This window comes from Marmota flaviventris, chromosome 7 (assembly GCF_047511675.1).
Source record: "Marmota flaviventris isolate mMarFla1 chromosome 7, mMarFla1.hap1, whole genome shotgun sequence".
Lineage (NCBI taxonomy): Eukaryota > Metazoa > Chordata > Mammalia > Rodentia > Sciuridae > Marmota > Marmota flaviventris.
The window spans coordinates 15416523-15436955 of NC_092504.1; the positions used below are offsets into that span (position 1 = coordinate 15416523).

The 20433-nt window shown below is 35.0% G+C and overlaps 1 protein-coding gene across 3 annotated transcripts in view; it reads left to right on the forward strand.

Moving 5' to 3' along the window:
* Slit2 (slit guidance ligand 2) overlaps nucleotides 1–20433 on the forward strand; it is a 331792-nt gene that overhangs the window by 196672 nt on the left and 114687 nt on the right. For all 3 annotated transcript variants that reach the window (XM_027936332.3, XM_027936326.3, XM_027936338.3), the window contains exon 5: nucleotides 10182–10253. In XM_027936332.3, coding sequence (XP_027792133.3) covers nucleotides 10182–10253 — 72 coding nt within the window. The remainder of the gene's footprint in view (nucleotides 1–10181; nucleotides 10254–20433) is intronic.

Below are 20433 nucleotides of genomic sequence, written 5' to 3' on the forward strand. Positions count from 1 at the left end.
TATCCCATTCACTCCCAAATGATTATACCATTAATACACCTGTGCTCTAATTTTCCCATGCTTCTTTAGAAATCACATCCTCTTCTTCTTATCCAGCCATCCCCACCACTGCCCCTTAGACCCAACTCACTGTTTTTCTCTTGAAAAAGCATTTTCTGGTTTGTATGACACCTCACTGTTAAAATGTCCCATTGTTATTCTTACCCAGGCAGGTAATCATGTGTGCTTGCCCTTTATTCACATGTGCGGGGTTGGTCTTTTATGTTATATTACAGACATTTTTAAGAGAAAACAGGATAAGATTCATGATGGGTCTCAAGAAATGGGTGGTGCAGTTCCTGACGTGAAGGTATGAAGTTGGGGTTCAAAAAGTGACTGTTGATGGGCACCCAAGTGTTTTGGACTAAATTTTGAAACCAATGCATGTCACTAGATCCAGTCTTGAGAGAATTAAAACATTTTAAGGTCTATCAACTGAGACTGAAACTATAGTTTAGGCTAAATAGAGGCTTTTGAAGACTGTCTTCCATTGAAAATACAAGGTACCTCCAATAGCACAATAATATTTACTTTGACATCACCTTTCTCTAATGATCCCATTAAAGACTTTGGATTGCAAAGAGAATATGTTAACCATATCTTAGGGAACCAAAGAATAAGCACATCATCGTCTTATTTTGCCAAAGTCGATGACATATTCATATATTTCCTAAGGAAGACATCAAGTACCTGTTAAATAATAATTTCCTTGAGAATCTAAATGTCAATAAGTATAATGCTAATTTTCTTATTATTTATGGGCATTTTAATTTATGTTTTATTGGTCATAACCAGGCATTGCATTAGATAGTCAAGAAACATTGATGAATTATTCAGTATCCATTCTTAGGGGAATTTCCAGTTTTTGTGGGATGTGTCAACAAGTAAGCTAGCTAATACAACCCAGTACAATATCACTTAAATATTTTCTGTTACCAGAGTATAAGGAAGGGAGCCTACTCCAGTATTTGGATATTTCAGAGAAAATTTTTAGATGAACAAATGTTCAAATTCTGCTCTGGAGAGTGAGTAGGAGGATTAACCAGTGAAGAACAGCATGTTCTCTCCAGACAGGAAAAAAAAAAAAAAAAAAAAATATATATATATATATATATATATATATATATATATATATATATATATATATATATATATATTATATTGCAAAGGCCTGGCATGGAAAAAAATGAATGGATACTAGATTGTATATGCCTTGATATTCCAGGAATTCACACAAAAACTTAAGAAATTCCACAGAAAAGTTTTTTTGGCTATCATCTACCATCCCCAACACTTCAAGCAGCAGCAAACTCTATTTCCACCTTGATTCTTTCAGGATTTTACATTTTCTAGTGGATATTTTTGTTCAGTTAGGTAGTGTAATGATCACTCATCTGCTTTCTTTATGTTATCTTTATTTTATTTATCATAACTTGCAGTATGTTTACTATATATGTTTAGTATATATGGCCCAGGATAAATAGTTCTTAAAATGAATAAGATAATGTAAATGCCAAAGGTACCTTGTGCTAGTGTTTCTGGGTGCTAAGACTAGGTAAGGCACCTCACACCTGCACATAGAACATGTCAGATCTTTCCATCCTCATAGGCACCCTAACACAGCAATGTTTAGTATATTTTCTAGAGAAAATAAAACTTGATTCAAAGAATCTCAGTTGACCAAGATCTCATGGTCACCTAGTTTGCAGAGAGTAGAGAAAAGGATTTCTATGCAAACCTGCCTTTTTCCAGGCCTGTCCTAGTAACTCCACTTCCAGGATTCCACTTCATTCATCTGAGGTCTTTTCAAACTATTGTATTCCTCCAGGAATTGAGAAGTAACAGAAATCAAGACTTATCCTAAAACATGGATCATGGGCTCAGTGGCCCTTCTCATAAAAGGCATACAATGAGGTTGTATTCATTGTCATAGACACTAGTTTGTGTGTCTCTGATTACCTTGTGACTATATCCAGTTAGGTACTGCTTCTGTAAATAACTTAATTGGTAATGTAAATATCGTTTGGAATGATGGATGTTAACATGAAGGAAAGTTATACATAATTTTTTTATAGAGAAAGAATAAAAGTTCTTTTCATTGTGAAGTTTTTACTATTTCAAAATTTGTGTCCTGATTATAAGATTTACATTACATGAAAAAAGTTTTAAGGTGGTATCTCAAAAATTTTGGAGATGGATGTTGGTAATGGGTGTATGCTAATGTGAGTGTGGATCTAATGCCAGTGAACCATTTGTCCACATTAAAGATGGTTGAAATGGCGACTTTTTAATTGTATATATTTTGCCACCATAAAGTGGTCTTTCTTGTTCAGTATTCTTTTTTGTTAAGAGTTCACTCTCTCTCTCTCTCTCTCTCTCTCTCTCTCTCTCTCTCTCTCTGTATGTGTGTGTGTGTGTATCCATTCTTCTTGGCTTTAATGGTACTACCCTTTTTGTTACTGTTTTTACACCATATTTATCCCATACAACTATATTCAAATACACAATACCATGTTTATAAACCAGACTAAAGCTAGAATATATCATTTATGAGAAATATTCCAGTCAGCTACTAACATGGAGTACAAGACCATGGGTGTAACAGTTAGCTGGTACACTAGTAAAAATCCAGATTCCTGCACCTCTCCAATGGGGATTCTTGTAATATTTCTAAAGTGTGGCTCAGAGGTCTGCTTTTTAATGAGCCTCACTAGATAATTCTTTGAGACCATAGTTCCATGTTGATTGAATTATAATGCAGAGAGCAAGACCTCTACAGAAGCCACCCTGTCTGAGGTGGCACAGTAGTGGTTTGAAGTATGAGCTTTGGAAAGAAAAGAGAGCCAAGTTCAAATCCCATCTCCAATGCATAGATAGGAGCAGCATGGCAACAGGTGAGTTATGTAACCTGTATAATCTCAGTTCTTCATCTCCAAAATTAGAGTAAAAGAGTAATCCTGATGTGATTACCAAAACAATTCAGTAAATGAAACAGTTTGCCTGGAAGTTAGCAATTGGCCAATAAATGTTAGCTTTGAGTATTACCAAGGTACACACTTTTTTACACACACTCTTTTACACTTAAATATCAATGGAATCTTAATGCTTCTCAGTATGTTATGTTAAAATCTTCTGTCCACACTCTGTTAAGATCAAGAAGCATATTAAGGCATATTAGAGTTTAAGTAAGCATGTTAAGGCATATTAGAGATTAAAGAAAAATACAAACTTGTGTTGCTACTATGTTCAGTAAAGAATTCAGTTGCTGAATTCTACAAGTTGCTTCAGGTTCTCAGTGGAGGAAACATTTCAGCAAGAAATAGCCTCCTAACAATGCTAATTTATATCATCTGATCAAAGAATGTTCAAACAACTTCTATAAAGGATTCTATGAAACCCTAGAAGAGGAAAGACATACTTAAAAGGCACAGCATTTGTACTGAGAAGCAGCAGTTAAATCTATGGTGAAAGCATACCACAAAAGAAACAGAAGTATCACAGAGCAAAGACTGCATCAGAGTTTATGCTGTCAGTCAGTGCTTTTGAAAATGTGAAGCAGAGAATAGGAGTGAGGTGAGAAGACACCACAACTGATTTCCCCATTTACAAATATGGAAATCTGGAGTACACTGAGCCTTGTTCCTTGGGGAGAATACCCAGACAGTTTCAAATTTGTCAGTGTATGACATGCTTTCTGAAAGGAGACTTTGGTACAGTGTGTGGTTCAATTCTCATCATGATACAAAGACTCTCTAATCTCTGTTTCTCTTTCAGCTCTCTTTACTGAGCTCTAGTCTTGTATCACCAATGTTGTAGTTTGTGAGACATTGCCATGGCCTCTGCTGCATTGCCAATATATCCATCAAACTGCTCAAAAACCCAGTATTCTTTCCTGGTTTCCCCTAGTTGCATCTATATACGAATTTTGTTACTTAATAAGGACTCAAATCAACAGACTTCTATGTGACAGCTCTTTCTCATGCACCTACATCCAGCGGGTTGCTCTCTTTTGTGGGTTTTCTCCAGAACCTCTTTTTCTTTCCCTCCTTTGTCCACATGTCTGCCGAAGGCCTGTCATTTTTCCATTATTCCCTCAAAACAAACTAAAACCCCTGTCTTCACTTGTCATATTTTCTAAGAGGAAAGACAGCTATCTAAGAAATTCAACTAAGATGACTTTTACAATTTTATTGTCTTTTTAGTTGACACATTATCATTGTACATATTTGTGCAGTATAGTGTGATCATTCCAATCCATGTATGCATGTGCAAAGGTCAAATCAGAATAATTAGCATTTCCATTGCCTTATTATTTCTTTGTGTTTGGAAACTTTGAACTCCTTTCTTGTAGTTCTTCATAAAATATATAACAAATTGTTGTAAGCTATAGTCACTTTACTGTGTCAAAGATCATTAGGACTTATTCCTTCTATTAAAACAACATTATTGAAGTATTATAATAAATGCATGTAAGTTGCCTAGAAAGCACCAAAGGGGGAGCAGTTGACTTCCAGGTAACAAAAATAATTATGCCTCAATTTTATTGTTATTCAATGATGCAAATACTAATTTATATTATTTTGTACCAAGGAAAACAGCCTTAGGAGATATGCATGTTAGCTCCTTTGACAGATGAGCAAATGGGAAGAGAGACTAAAGACTTCACACAGCTCTGCACAACTAATAGATTTTAGAGCTCTCAGATCTAGGCTTAGCTGAGGAGTTTGAGAAAAACAATGTTAAAAAGGTACTACCTGCACTGGATCTTGAGCAAGGTTTAGATCCCCATCTCATGGTGATAGGAAGTAGGTGCTTAGATGAAAAGAGACACACTAAAGCTGAGATAATAGGAAGGTGATTCTGAAAACAGTGAACTAGGAGTATGAGATTCATGAGTGAAGGACTGAAATGGCCCAGCAGTTGTCAAGGAATGTCCTGAAGTAAGAAAATGAATGATGTTTTCAAGAAACCACAAGGGGGCCAGTGCAGCTGGAGCAGAGTCGGTGGGGGTGAGGGGGTGGGAGTAGAGAGAGAGAAGGTCAAAATGATGTGTCAAACAGCTTATTGTGGAACTTGCAGACTTTAGACTTTAGTGTTGATTTGAGCTTTCCTTTGCAGAGAGGCAAGACATCTGTGAACAGTTTTGATCAGAGAAGACATAATACATGTTTATAACAAGGCAAGAGCAGGAGCAGAGGGTCCTGGGTGGCTGTTAAGCCAACCCAAACCTTAGGAGTTGATGTGGGGAGAAGAGGTGCAAGAAGGTCAAATTCTGGATATTTGCTGAAGAGAATTCACTGGTGATTGGAAGTAGAGTATAGGAGAATATAAGGTTAGTGTCTCTGCAATTGGAATAAGTAAGACTTCAGGGGGAACTGATTTGATACAATTTGGTTTTAAAATATAATAGTGATACCCTTGTGGGAGGTCACTGGAAAGGATTATACATCTTGGCAGTAGGATCAGATTGGAATCTCCTATGAAAGTGCTGATGAAGGTTGATAGAAGTTCTCATAGTGACCATGGCAGTAAGAATGGGAAGAAGGAGCTTGAATGTATACATTGTTGATGTATTTTGGTGAAAGGTATAGAAAAGAGATGATCTAAAATTAGAAACGTCAGGGTTTCACAACTGGCCATGAGGACCACTTCTCAGATGTGGTTTAAAAGGTCAGTATCTTCCCAACATGTCAAATATGAAGAATCTAAATTCTTGCCTATTTGTAGCTGCTTTCCTTTACCCTCATTCATTTTTCCTGTGGAGGTTACCTTCAGAATGGGACATTCTTTGCAACTTTAAAAAATTCCTTGTCACCTCAGAAAATGAATAAACCAGGCTTTCAAGTTCATGTTGTTCAGTATCTTAAAATTTCTGTGGAAAATCCCATATCATGAGTGAGCACTGGCAATAACCTCTTAACAAAACCAGCATAGACCCCTCATCTTCATGTTCTACCCTCCCAATTTATGCATCGCTAGCACCCTGATCTTTTTTACACTTTCCATTTTATGATTCCATTACTCAGAAAACTGCAGTGGTTCCCAGCTCTACCTGAGATGACAGTCACCTCAACTTACAGTGACGACCTTACATTTGGAACTAAGCCCAACTCCAAACTTTATTTCCTGAAGTTCTCTGAAACTTATTGCCTTATGCATGGGAGCCCTGCCAACTCTCTGAGACACCGCTTGATACCACCTCTTTTACGTTTTCCCTGCCTACTGTAAAATTCAATTTGCAGATTAATCTTCCTAAAAATCAACTCCAATCAAGCCATTTCTTTCCTCTGAAACAAATTTTTACACTCTATTGCCTGGTGATATAATTACGAACTCCTCCCTTGGCAGCTCCATCTCGCAGACTCAGTAGTTCTGACTTATTTTACTCATTTTACGCAGTTCACAGAACAATACTCTCATATTAGTATGTCTCCTGGTGCCTACAGTGATCTTCAAGGAATGGAGAAGATGAGCTTGGGGGCAAATAGCTGGGTCTCCAAATAGGATATTTGTAACATGCATGTAACTAACACCTCTGTGGGGCTGGCTATGAGCCAGGTAATTTTTGCACATTTTAAATTATGAACTTATTGAATGCACCCAACCATTTTATGAAATAGGCACTCTTATTGTTCCATTTTACAGATGAAGTAGTGGAGGCACATGGAAGGTAAGCATTTCTGTAGACCACTTGATTAATAAGTGCTTAGGATTCATCAATTGGGTCTAAGTCTGTGCTTTTATTTATATTTATTTATTATGGTACAGGATATTGAACTGAAAGTTACTTTCTCAGTGAGCTATGGCCCCAGTCCTTTTTATTTTTTATTGCGAGACAGTATCTCACCAAGTTGCTTAGGACTACTAAGTTGCTGAGCCTGGTATTGAACCTGTGATCCTCCTGCTTCACCCTCCTGAATTGTTGGGATTACCAGCATGCACCACCATGCTTGGCCTGGAGCTTATGCCCTCACTGGCTCTAGAATGCTACCTTTCTCTTTGGATTTCTCCCACTTACAATGTACAAACCCCTCCCCTAGACTGGAGGCTGAGAATTGTTGAGCAAAATCATTTTTCAACATGTTTCAAATAAGAATTCCTTTTATTTTGAAGGTGGCTTTGGTCAACCACCCTCCAGTAACTATTGCCTGTCTGACCTCCTTGATCATCTTTCTCAGATACCAGTCACACTTTACTTACCATGGATATCTTCCTTGTTCTCAAACTACATGATGTGTTGATAGATAGATAGATAGATAGATAGATAGATAGATAGATAGAAGATAGATAGATAGATAGATAGATCTCAAACTAAAATTGCCTGCCTGAGTGGTCAGGTCACTCAAGCTGAGACCCCATAACATGGTCTACTCAGGGGGTAGCCACACATAAAACATTAACCTTAAAAGAATCAGCTTTGAGACTGACAGGCTCTCACAATCTTGAAAAAAAAAAAAAAAAGGGAAAGATTGGTAAATATTAGCCAGAGAAAGTAATTCCATTGCCCTGGGATTCTGCCAAAGGTAATCTTTAAAAAGTCTGAAATCAAATTCAGAAGAAACAATGTTCTCACTAAATTTCAGTGTTCCTCAGTGAACAACCTAAAGCCATTCCCTAACTCCCCCCCCTCCCCCCCCCCACCCCAGATGAGAACATGACTCCAGGGTAAGACTGTGCCTGGACACAGCCAAGCTGAGGCTGCAGGTGGGAAATGCAGTGGCCTCAGGCTGGTAGCAGGCCACCTCTGAAGCAAACACCTCTACCATTTTTATTCACCTTCTTGCTCTCTGAAGCACTCTTCCTCTAAGAAGTGGTGTGTGTGTTGGAAGGGGGAATTAGAAAACACGGACTTTATTACCTACATACTCGTATGATTACAAGATTGGTGTGACTGCACCACATGCAACCAGAGGAATGAGAAATTATGCTCCATTTGTGTACAATGTGTCAAAATGCATTCTACTGCCATGTATAACTAATTAGAACAAGTTTCTCGTTGCTGTTCTTTTGTTATAACTGAAATATGTGTGCTGGAAGAATGAATATAAAGTAATTGATTTGAAATACAAAAAGCATTAAGGCCTGGAAATATAGAAACATGAGAAATGACTATGAATTAAATCTTTGAAATGATTTTTAGTTCTTTCTTTGCTTCATACAAGTTACCTTAGCAAAATATTTTAATAAAACTTTGTAAAACAACAACAAAAAGAAGCCAGGGACTTGGCTGGGTCAACAATAGTCAAAATGCTATGAGTAGTTATCAGAAAGCATTATAAATTTTTGAGAGAGAGAGAGAGAATTTTAATATTTATTTTTTAGTTTTCGGCGGACACAACATCTTTGTTTTGCATGTGGTGCTGAGGATCGAACCCGGGCCGCACGCATGCCAGGCGAGCGTGCTACCGCTTGAGCCACATCCCCAGCCCCATTATAAATTTATATTAACTTAAATTCTATCTTTTCTTCCCCTTCATTCCTTATTACCTTCTGATTTTTCTTCCTCCAATTTCTCTTTGCTTTCTCTTTGCTCATAGTCTCCTTTGAACACTGTTTCTGCCATCAAATCTTTTAAATATATCCTGTTAAATATTTTTAACTAAATGTAATTTAAAAAAGGAAGTCAGTCAGTCTGAATCAATGACAAGCTGGAGAAATAAGCAATTTTTAAGGAAATGAAGTGTTATTACTCTTAGGGATGTACTAAACTATTGAAAGCAGTAACTAGCTAAGTCACTTAGGAAATGGATGGCTGCCTTACCTCCCATAGAAGCACATCTTGTAAATTTACTCCTTTAACCTAAATATGAGTTTCTTTTTTTTTTTTTTTCCTTTTGGCTGAAGACCTTCTCTCTTTAAGGAGATTAACATTTACTCCTTTACAGATTGCTTAGCAAACATTTTTATTTGAACAGTGAGGCTATCAAGATATAAATGTAAATTTCAGTTAAAAACTTGGTGCTAATGAGGTCAAGACTACACACTAAATCTTTGTGTCTGCCAATTAGCTCCCTTCTTTGCATGGCTACAAGTGTGTGGATGACAGGTCTGGTCATAAGCAGCTTTGGAGGACAGGATGTGGATGAATCAGTCCATGTGCTTCCACATATTAGAAGAGGGCTCTGTTTCTGTCTGCTATGCACTGTGGTCAGTAGCTTTATTTCTGTTTGTGAGAATTAGTGATTCTTAGAAATTTAAAGATAATCGTAGAACCATCATTGTTATATTAATAATGTATCTATTATTCCAAGTCTCTGTTCTCTGCTAATGTTAATGTTAAGCTAGAAGTTAATTTTCTGTTTTCAGTGGCATTTTTTTGCATGTATATTTTTACCCTACTCATTAAGGCTAATAATAGTATGGGAATTGTTAACATTGCCTCTGAACTCTTTAAAGAAAAATAATGATCCGCCTTGTGAGCTTTTGAGTGAGTTTTGCAAAGTTCTCATTCCAACTCACAGCGTGCTTTTTTCCTTGATTAAAATGTATTTTTCAATTAAATTAAAATGCAAATATAGACAGACTATGTTTATGGCTATAAAAGAATTATTTAAAGAAGGTTTTAAATCAACCTACTATAGATATTTCATGCACAACTTCATTTTATCATTGGGCTGGTGCTGCCATGTTCCATTTCCAAGATTACTTAAAGTGCTATGAAAACTTAATCATCCTGTCCAGAGTGTATCACTTGGTATCCACCTTCTGGATGGAGGAAGCAAAGGTGTGCATCTTTCCTATGTTCTTTGTAAGTTATATCACTGATGTTGGAGCACTAGGAAGTACTAAAACTTCCAAACCCCAAGAACTGAGTTATAAAAAAAATTGACCATTTATTTTAAAGGAATATTTTATTATTCATAATTGAAGCAAGATTTCAATTAAAGTATCATATTTTATAATTTATTATAAAAATTAAAGATCTAGAGGTATACCTCAACAGACTACTCTTAGTCTAACCTTTAGTTTGTATTAGAAATGTAAAATATTTGTATTGGAAAGTATTGCTGTGCATGTAATAATGATATTTTCAAGTCATTTTCCCCCCTGATATCCTATCACTCCTCAAACATTTGGTGAAAATAATTTTAAAATTATATTTTATAATTTGTTCTTTATCTCTTTTTTGTCATTATTTTTAGTGATCTGAGTGAAAACCAAATTCAGGCAATTCCGAGGAAGGCTTTCCGTGGGGCAGTTGATATTAAAAATTTGTAAGTATACATATTTAAATTTTTTCAGTAACATCTGTTTTTGAAGCTAAATCTATATTACATAAATTTCTAAATTCTAGCTCAGGAAACGTTGAATTCTTGCTATTTGAAAAGATTCTCATTTGGAAGATGTCTGGAAACTGAAGTCATTATCAAATTCATTGAAAACTAATGAAACGATTTGATAAAAATATATTTACAACATATTTTCTTCCATTTTTCTGCCAGCCACCTACATCCAGTTCTTTTGCAGTTGGTATTTATTGGAAGTGCAGAATCTGAACTGTTTTATTCAGGGTGGAGTAGATAATATTTTCTTGTAAGAGATACATATAACCTACAGGTTTTCTAGAGTTTTTCGATTAAATGTCAAAAGTTTGAAAATGAGAAAATTATGTCTTCCTGTTTTTTTCATGAAAGAATGTGTATATGTTCTTTTAAAATAAAAAAGAAGAGTATACATCTGTATTTTTATTTGATAAATCTTTAATCTGGTTTCTTGTGTTGAAATGTTTTCTAAGTGCTTATTGCTCTTAAGGTATATATCAGATTTAAGATCTCAATGACAATTCTAATATTGTCAATATATATCTTTATAAATTTTAAATTGCCATATTAGTCTTTAGAAATGATGGTTTTCAGTTGTCTGTGAAAGCTAGGACATAAAATATCTTCTTAGCTTTTATGCTGGTTTGAACTATAGTGGGGGGAACCCCTGTGTGCTGAGATTAACTATCAGCAATCCAATATTTCTTAGCAAGTAATAATCAGGGCAGGCACTTTTTCAAGAATGAACTTATATTCAGAATCCTCCTTGGTGTGATCCAGTACTATTTTTCCAGTAGCAAAAGTGAGACAGATGTTTTTTCCTGTCAAGGAAGATGACTGTTTACGAAGCTACTGATTTCTGCCTTTACATCTTCTCCTCGATATAAATGGGTTTTGTATTAAACTTGTACTTTCTAAATGTACAGGTAAAGACAGAAAACTACAGGCTTGTAGGTATAAAGGAATATAGCCATTAAAATCATGACCCCAGGATTTTATGAGCACTCAAGTTAAGGGGATTTCACTTGCCCTCTTTTTATCTTCACCAGTCAGGGCTTGGAGGACTCAAGGTAGATTCAGTGAGGAAGGATGCTCAAATCTATCTCTGTCTGGTTAGAACAATGTAAGGACTGGGTAGCACCTACTCATGCTTTCATTGTGTTATTGTCAAATATAGCAGTGGCTAGAGTTGCTGTCCCTTAGGAATGTATTTTGCAATCTTACAGGAATATTATGTCTAAGTTCTTAAAACAGTGGCTTTTAATATTCTTTGTCAAAATGTTCGGATAATGCAAATATACAGAAGCCTTTCTCTCGTATATACATCTACATTTAGAAGTAGGGACAAGTCATGGGGGACTTTTCATGTGTCCTCTTCATTTAACCTTAAAAACAAGATAAGAGATTAAGAGGGGAAAAAATGAGATGGTAGCCAATTGGTATGAGGAAAGAATATTTTAAGTCATTTTCCTTTTGCATGCATGAGTTTTCCCAAAATTTAAAGACTTTATTATACATGCCTTCAGATGAATTCAGAATTAGAGTCTCTGGAATATTTTTGTTGTTGTTGTTTGTATTTGTGGACATGAGTGAATCCATCAACTTCACTGAGCTTTTGTTCTCATTTTTATAAAACGAATATGATAGTTTCTTGGTTTCATTTGTTGTTATTAGATAAATAAGATATGTGAAAGATATCTCAAAATAGTAACGTACTATGGGAAGACAGTATTTCATTCTACAGATATTCAACTGATCAACTGCTAGAAGATATCCATAAAAAATGTACAGTAAGGAGATAGGAAAATGGAACATAAGATGAATTGCAGTGTTAGAAATGGGTATGATTATTCTATTATGAATCAATCAGACAGAGTTAAAAAATGGAAAAACAAAAGTATGCTAGAAGGTACTGAATTAATATACACAGTATTCTGATGTATAAACAAGATAATAAGTACTATAGGGGTTGAGAGAAAAAAAGAAAAAAAGCATCAGTTGAAGTCATCAGTGAATGTTTGGAGAAAGAGTTCATGAAAGAAATATAAATCAATATAAGGAAAATGGCTTATATTATGTTTTGGTGAAGAATAGTAGGTAAAGGTGTATTGAGAAAGTTAGAATTTTTGAAGAAGGCTGGTCAAGGTCTGATTTCAAATATTGATTAGATTGGAAGATAAAAACCAAAGTGCAGTGGTGTGTGTGTGTGTGTGTGTGTGTGTGAGAGAGATGAAAAATTAAATGTGACAATTCTTTTTTTTATTTTCTTTTTTTAAGCAAAGCAGCAGTGGGGAGAACACAGGGATCTGAATATGGGGACAATTACTAGAGCAGAGCTCAAGTAATTTCTAATCTGAGGATACATGTTGCTATGGACAAAAAGCAGCCTAAAAAACTGCTTTGATAACGAATGATTATAGGCAAAAGAATCAATCCCTCCCCTTCTTTTTTCACTGATTTCCATGTGACAATATAAAAGACAACATAGGTGACATCAAAGTTTCACAATGCATTAATAGGCTTATTTATTTAGGATGGTAGCTGAAATATTATAGGCCCCTTTTTCTATTCCTAAAATATAGTCTAAACTACTTTATCAAAAAAAAGTCTTAATCTCATGGGATGAGCTTTGAAGTTTAGTTTTATTATTCAAACTTAAGAACACTATCTGTCAATATATATAAAAGCTGAGTAAATTTAATTTCACATTATTATTATCAAATACAGTAATAACCACAAGTCATAAAGTAACGGTTCACCAAAATACCACTAATATTAATATGATCAGCGTCCAATATGAGATGGTAGAGGAGCCCTTTGTCCTATCTATCATACCAGTGCTTGCATTTCCAAGTTGACAACCCTGCATAGTGCTGTCGTGGTTCCTGTAGGTAGTAATTTAGACAATAAAAGAAGAAAGAATGGTTGGAAGGAATATGTACTGTAGCTGCATGAAGATCTTTTTCGGTACAGGACTATCAAAAAGCCCCATCTGATGCACTCTAGCAGGTTTATTGAATTTGTCACATTCAGGACTTATTCAGAGCAAATTCCAGTTACCGCAAGATTTCTACGGGAAGCACTTGCTTTAATCTTGTAGATTGGCTAATATGCTCAAGGCAGCATCCTGACAACATGAAATGGATGCTGTGCTAATGTTGCAAATTAGCAGATTTTACTCCCCTTCCTTCAGGCAAGCCATGCTAAAACTATTCTAGGCAGATGGACATTTATCTTTGCCCTTAAGCATCTCCACAGAGGACTTCCCATAACTTTTTGCTTATCTCTATTAATTTCTTAACGGGATTAAAGCCCTTTTGTATTTTATTTTGTTACTTTATTTTTCTCTAGCCACAATTTAAACCACTTATTTTCCCCTCAAGTGAGATGGGAGAACAAGACCATATTAAAATATCAAGTGAATAATAAATTTTTAAGATAGTCATTGGCAGTGTTTTTCCATCTGTGTTGTTAGTCACAAATTATTAACTAAAGTGCTGATGCCATCATTACCAACTGATACCTCCCCAAAATTGTAATCAGTGTTTATAGAAATTTTCTTCAGAAAATTCATATATGTATTTAAAAGATTTAAAATGGATGTAGTGATGAAGCCTTTGCTGCCTCCTAATTGAATCATGAAGGAAGATGTTACATTGTGCACTGATTTGTTTCCAAGTATCTGTTAGGTATTCCCACTTAATTTAATCCTCTTGAAGAATATTCATATTCCATCTTGCTCTGTTACTGAGACTTGCCAGTTTATTCTGAAGTATGTACTTGAAGTATCAAAATATGTCAAAAGTCTCATTTTTAAAGAAAAAAAACAGTTATAGTTACCCAGGATTTAACAACAACAAAAAACACATATAAATAAACTTTTTATTTAATTAACTATATTGTTAGTTTTTACTCACAAAGTTTATGACAAAGACAAAACCTAACTTAATTTACTTTTTTAGTGAGTACAATATACTTTAGTTTTTTAGTGAGTACAATATGAATACTTAAAATAATTAAGTTCCAACAAGAATTATTTTATGCACCGTGTAAAGTAGACCAAGCCTGCATATTCCTCCTTTCGTTTGTGCTACATCTTCAAAGTGTACTCAATGGCCCAATCAAATTCTATCATTTTCTGATAGTGAATAAATATATACCTTTCCCATTTGTTTGCATTATCCCAATTTCTTTAACCCTAAAACTGTTATGAATCTTATCTTTCTTTTTTCAGGATAAATAATGTTTTTAAGAAAAATAAGTTGGGGGAAAATATACATTATTCTTTCTTCATGTGCATTAATGTGTAGACAAAGATTTAAGTCACAAGATGATTCAGCATGGTTCTCTTGGGGTAAGTTCATGATAACATTTGGAAGAAATGATGTATGGCCTTAACATTTTAGGAAAGAAATCGCCCAATTTGTGATGCACTGTTATTAGCCATAACAAGTTTCAACAAACAGGAGAAAGTGGATCTCTGTAATGTGTTTTTATGGAGCTCTATCAATTATTTAAAAATCTATTTTGTTTCCTAATGGAACTCTGTCATCATCATCTCCTCCTCATCATCCTCATCCTTCTAATCATTATTATTATTTTTGTTGTTTCTTTTTCATTACTTTGTTAAAACCTATAGAAGAACTCACAACTCTATCTCAGGTACAAAGATACATATATTTCATTATATATTTATGCTTTTCTAGTTTGGAAATATTTCTCTTCTAGTTTCTCTTCACTAACCTTTGAGTAATTCACGATGATAAGGGAGTAAGAGGTATTCAATTAATATAGAATCAATATGTAACAGAAGAGTATATGCAAATTTTCCCATGCAAATGAAAGACTTTATGTACCTCTGTCATGAAGTTAAGTCATAATTGCAAAATTTCTGCTTTAGTTAGTTTTCATGTTTACTTCATTACTTTTCTTCCTTATGAAACTAATATTCATCAGTTTTCAGTGGACATCGTAGCTTCTCTTGCCCCAGACCTTTGAAATGTGAGTTGTTGCTTTGCAGATGGGCTCACTGTCCTTAGACTTAGATTACGTGCCTCAGGTCGTCAAGGGGCCTAGAAACTTCTGAGCAAATATGTAGAGAAGGCAATTCATTTTCAGAGCCAGTAAATGAAGATGGATTCTATTATACAGGGGCCAGTCCCCCACATCCCCTAACATACAGAACACTTCCTGTGGATCTGAAAGACAACCAAAAGTTGTCTTGGGAACTTAAATATATATATATATATATATATATATATATATATATATATATATCAGCATTTAGCAGATGCTTCTGTCAATACCATGGGAACTGTCCATGGTTCTGTAATATCCCTGGTTTGCATTCACTTCAAAATCACACTCTGAAATGAGGTAATCCCCAATCACGAAGATGAAGTCGGTTTTCAATAACCTCCCGACCTTTGCATTTTGCTTTGTCTCTAGAGTGTCTTATGTGGTTTTTCTTTGTCAATGCATTCTCTTAAAAAATATAATGCATACAATATTTCTTAATAAATGCCTTCCAAACCAAAATAAAACAAACAAAACACAGGACAAACTGAGTATTTGGAAATCCAATGCACTTACTTATAAAAGAGGAACTGGTATGATATTACTGTGGCTGCAGTGTTATCCTATGAGACAAAAACAAGACTTCGAGAATTTCTTGCTTTTCCAACATTGATCCGCACACTTTGCTACCCCTGAACTGTTACTATAACCCGATGATTGAATTTTGGTGTCCAGACTATAGTCTCATAAGATAACTTTACAAAGATGCCAAAAGTTTTTCCGTGGACACTGTTTTTAATCCCACCTCTACCTCCTTCAAAATAATCCAACTAATTAAAAACCACCTTTGTTGTCGGCACTGTCATAAAGCCCTGGGAACATAGCGGAATTTTGTCCTAGAGCAAGAGGGTCTGTAGGAACACACACTTTCCTCTGAGAGAGCAGTGAGTTTTTTCTGTGTACTATATTGTCATCTTAGACTTACAGCTTCTTTGTCCGTTGAATCTGCACAAAAGCCCTTTGATTTAATACCCACTTTATTTTCTATCTAGTGGATTCTACCATTTTTTTAAGGATCACTTTTTCCCTCTGTCACTTAGGATTACTTCAGCCTAGAGTAATCTCTTCCTTTTCTGAAATTCTGAAGTCTTTTCATATATTGGGCTATCCTTGAAGCACGATCATTATCATTTCAAGAATTAAGAACCTCCTAGGGGGGGTTGGAGATAGAGCTCAGTTGGTAGAATCCTTGTTTCAAAGGCACAGAGCTCTGGGTTCAATACCCAGCATAAAACAAAACAAAAGATAAAACCTCCTGGGTTTATTTTTTACCCATTAGGGTACTGAGTATGGGCTTTGGAAATGCATAGATCTAAATTATAACTAAAGCTTAACAAAATACCTGCTACCTATCAAGTATAAGCTGTTGAACACCTGTGAGCCTCATTTTCATCTATATAAAATCTGAATGTCAACCTACTTTTTTTTCTCCATCTTTCTTAGGCCTATCTTTTGCCTCTTCCAGCAGATATAACTTTATAGTAGAGTATTTCAATAAAAAATGAGATGCCTATTTCCCAATGTAAATTGGTTTGTGTTTCTCAGAATAATCTTTACCTTCATTGTTTTTGTTTTGTTTTGTTTTGTTTCCAAATGCCCAGGTTAATACTGATGTGCTTTTAAGCTGAGAGAAATTATATGACTTGCTAAAATATATATTTAAGGTTATTATTTATATGGGGCATTTCATATTATTTTGTACCCTTTATATGCATTATAATTAATATTTTTGGTTATATTTTGGGTTATTCCTTAAAAGTAATATTGATATAATATTTGTATATTTGTGAACTCATATTGACTTGAATTTAATACACAGAGGAAATAAACAGAAGACATTTTATCCATATCTTTAACAACATTTTTTTCTCTCTCCCTTTCGATTCATGTTTTATCAGATATCTTCTATACAGAAATCTTCTTATTCCCTCATTGATTCTAAGCACATTAGTATGTTTTAAGTCAACTAAAATTTTGTAATGTTTTACCTTACAATAGTAACATGAATGTGAACTAAATTATTTCTAATACTTAAACCTAAACAAAATATAACAAAAATGAATCATAGTCATAATAATTTTGTTGAGACCCTGAGACAAATCCTGTTTAGTTTAGGCATTATGAAGAATTTTTAAGTTATGTGTTATTTCACAGTTAAGTATATTTTTTCGTGTCCTGATTCTCATAAAAAGAACACAATAATAAGATATTTTTATTAGTTGGATGCTATAGAAAAATATGCATTTGTTACTTTAGACACACAAAAAAGTGAAATTAATAGGAAAGTTTTATATGTATAACTCAAGCATGGTATTGTATCCAAATTTTAAAGAAGGAAATGAGGAAATCCCTTCAGAGAACTTTAATGGATCAGAATACAATATTTTCAACTATATTTTTCAGGATGCCAAATAGGCATATATTTAATCTTTTTGTCACAACATACCTATTTATAAAACTTAGGTTTAGAAACATTGTATATTGTCTCCTCTAACTAGAATAATTCGAGTTCTGAAATTAGGCCAAATTATTTTTAGTATTAAAGAAAATCATATCAGCTTGTGAAATTCTACATGTGTGAGGCGTGGAGTGACACCGCGTAACACGGGTGGTCTGTGGGCAAACTTCACTGGCTAAGACTAAGTTTACCAGTGGTGGGGAAAAATCAAAGCAGGCAAGTCTGGAGCTTCCCAGAGCATCAGACCATCTTCCTCCCACCACTGAAAAGAGAATCATAAAATATTCATATTCACCAAGATCGGGAAGATAATTCTTTTAACCTCATTATTTTCACGAGATTAAGGTAGTACTTCAAAACACAAATTCACAAATGAGGACAGTGAAGGATCAAATAGAGAGGAAATTTTGAATCGGAACAGAAGCATAGGGGAAGGTCAGAGGCAGGAAATAAGGAAGAAGACAGGAGTCTGCGCTCGAGTAGGTTGACTAAAGGTCAGGAAAACACACACACACACACACACATTTAGAGAAGATTCTTTCTTCCCAGAAAATAAGAAAAGTCCACCTTTCTTCCCTCTGGTGAGCAGCCCTCTGCCAAGAAAGTGTCTATTATTGCCTCTGTTGTACTTGACACCCTTACTAGCTGAATCTTTCTAAAGACCAACAAGTTTACCTTACGCCTGGCTAAATAGTTGGAATATTATTTTTGGAGAAGTGGGAAAAAAAGACTCCTCTTGTAATTTTTTTTCTTTTAATTCAGAATAACTACATGCTACAATGGGAAATCACATCTAAAGAAAGTCAGCCTGTCGCTGGATGCATGGCTGAGAACAGATCCTTTCCTGTTTACAGAAAGCACAAGTACCCGGGGCTTGATAGGTAGTGGAGAAAGACATGAGCAGGGTGAGAGAAACAAGGTGCAGGAAACAAGTCCAGAAATCCTGAAATAAATTACGCTCCTGCACAGTTTTGACACTGTTTATCTTGAACCATATGCAGACAAATGGAGGTCTGCATGCAGAGATTTTTTTCATCCGCACTCATGCGGGCACATCACTTTCCATAAACATCCCTCTGTCACCAAATCCACCCATTGGTGAAAAAATTATTGACTTGTTTGATTTTGGTTGTTCTTACTTATGAGTAACCTCTTCACGAGAAACCTTCCATTCTCAGAAGATTTGTGAACTGAGATACAATGGCATATAGTAGAGTTTTAAGGAAAACTTTGCCCAGGTGCAAGTCAAATGTCATTAATGTTTGAGCATGGATACAGCTTAGATTTCCAAGAATCAAGTGTAGTATGTGCAACTATGTGCAACGTTAAAGAGGGGTGGAATTACCAGTTTAAAGCAAAGGCACAACTTCTGGTATAAGGAGAGTATTTTGCCTTTCAGTCCTTGTAGGACAAGATTTGGTTGAGTGCTTTCTGGCATGCTAGAGCTTCCCCTTTGTGTATTGTATGCATGATTTAGAAGAAGCTGTGTCAGCACTGATTTATACATTGACAGCTAAGGATAATAAGATATGGGCAAACATACAGCTCACCCTTTTACAGATTAACCTGGAGACTGCATTAGGCAAATTTGATAGCATTAAAAGATTTTGCCAATTTGTCTGGAAACAATTTCTCTTTTGTAGTGTGTCAAGGGTAACACTTCATGCCATTGTTCTAATTTAAATGGCTTTGATAAATTGTTCAAGAGGTTAGAGAATACTAGTGTAGATATATATTTTAGCACTTTAAAATAAAAAGGCTATTAACTTAATTGGTAAATGAATTTAATCTGTAAAACTCAAAAGTGCTCCAGAATGTAAGTGTTTTCTTGGAACCACAGCTGCCATATTACATCATGAGGCTTTAAAAGTCTTCTTGGAAAATGAAATTATACTTCTGCATTACTTCCTAATAAGTAGAAATGCTTTAGGCTGTTACAGTAGCATGAGTAGTAGCTATTATTTGGGGAAAGCCTGAGTTTATAAAAGCAGTAAAATTGTATCTTCTCCGGGGTGCACCTGTTTTTATATTGCATGTCCTGGATGTACCATTTGCATCACATCAAGGTAGTCTTGTGTATGATTGTGTCTCCTAGAGACCCACTTAAAAATTAGATGTATATTTCATGAGACATTCTCTATGTACATAATTTCTAAAGTAAGGAATCTGAAGGGGCCCTCTGAAAGTCACCAGATTAAATCATTGGTTTATTCAGTAGTCTTGTGAGAGAAATCACTATTTTATGGGAATGTTTAAACAGTTCTTTAAGAGAAGACCTCAGATATGAATGAGCCCTTTTCGGGAATTTGAACTTGAAACAAGGATGAGATTCATTCATATGATGATCATAACCTTAACCTGTACATCTGTGTTCTCTCAGCAGTGCAGGTAGAGCTGACAACTCACCTATTTCATGAAATGTTTTGTTTCTATCTCAAGTGAAGCATTAAAATAACTTTTGCTTTACAGGAATAATGATATCTCTAAGCATCAAGCTACGGTATTTAAACAACGACTATTTATTTGGAAAAAGGGACATAGTACAGACAGGAATTAGTATTATCTATTTATTCCAATCAAGTAGATTCCTCAAGATGA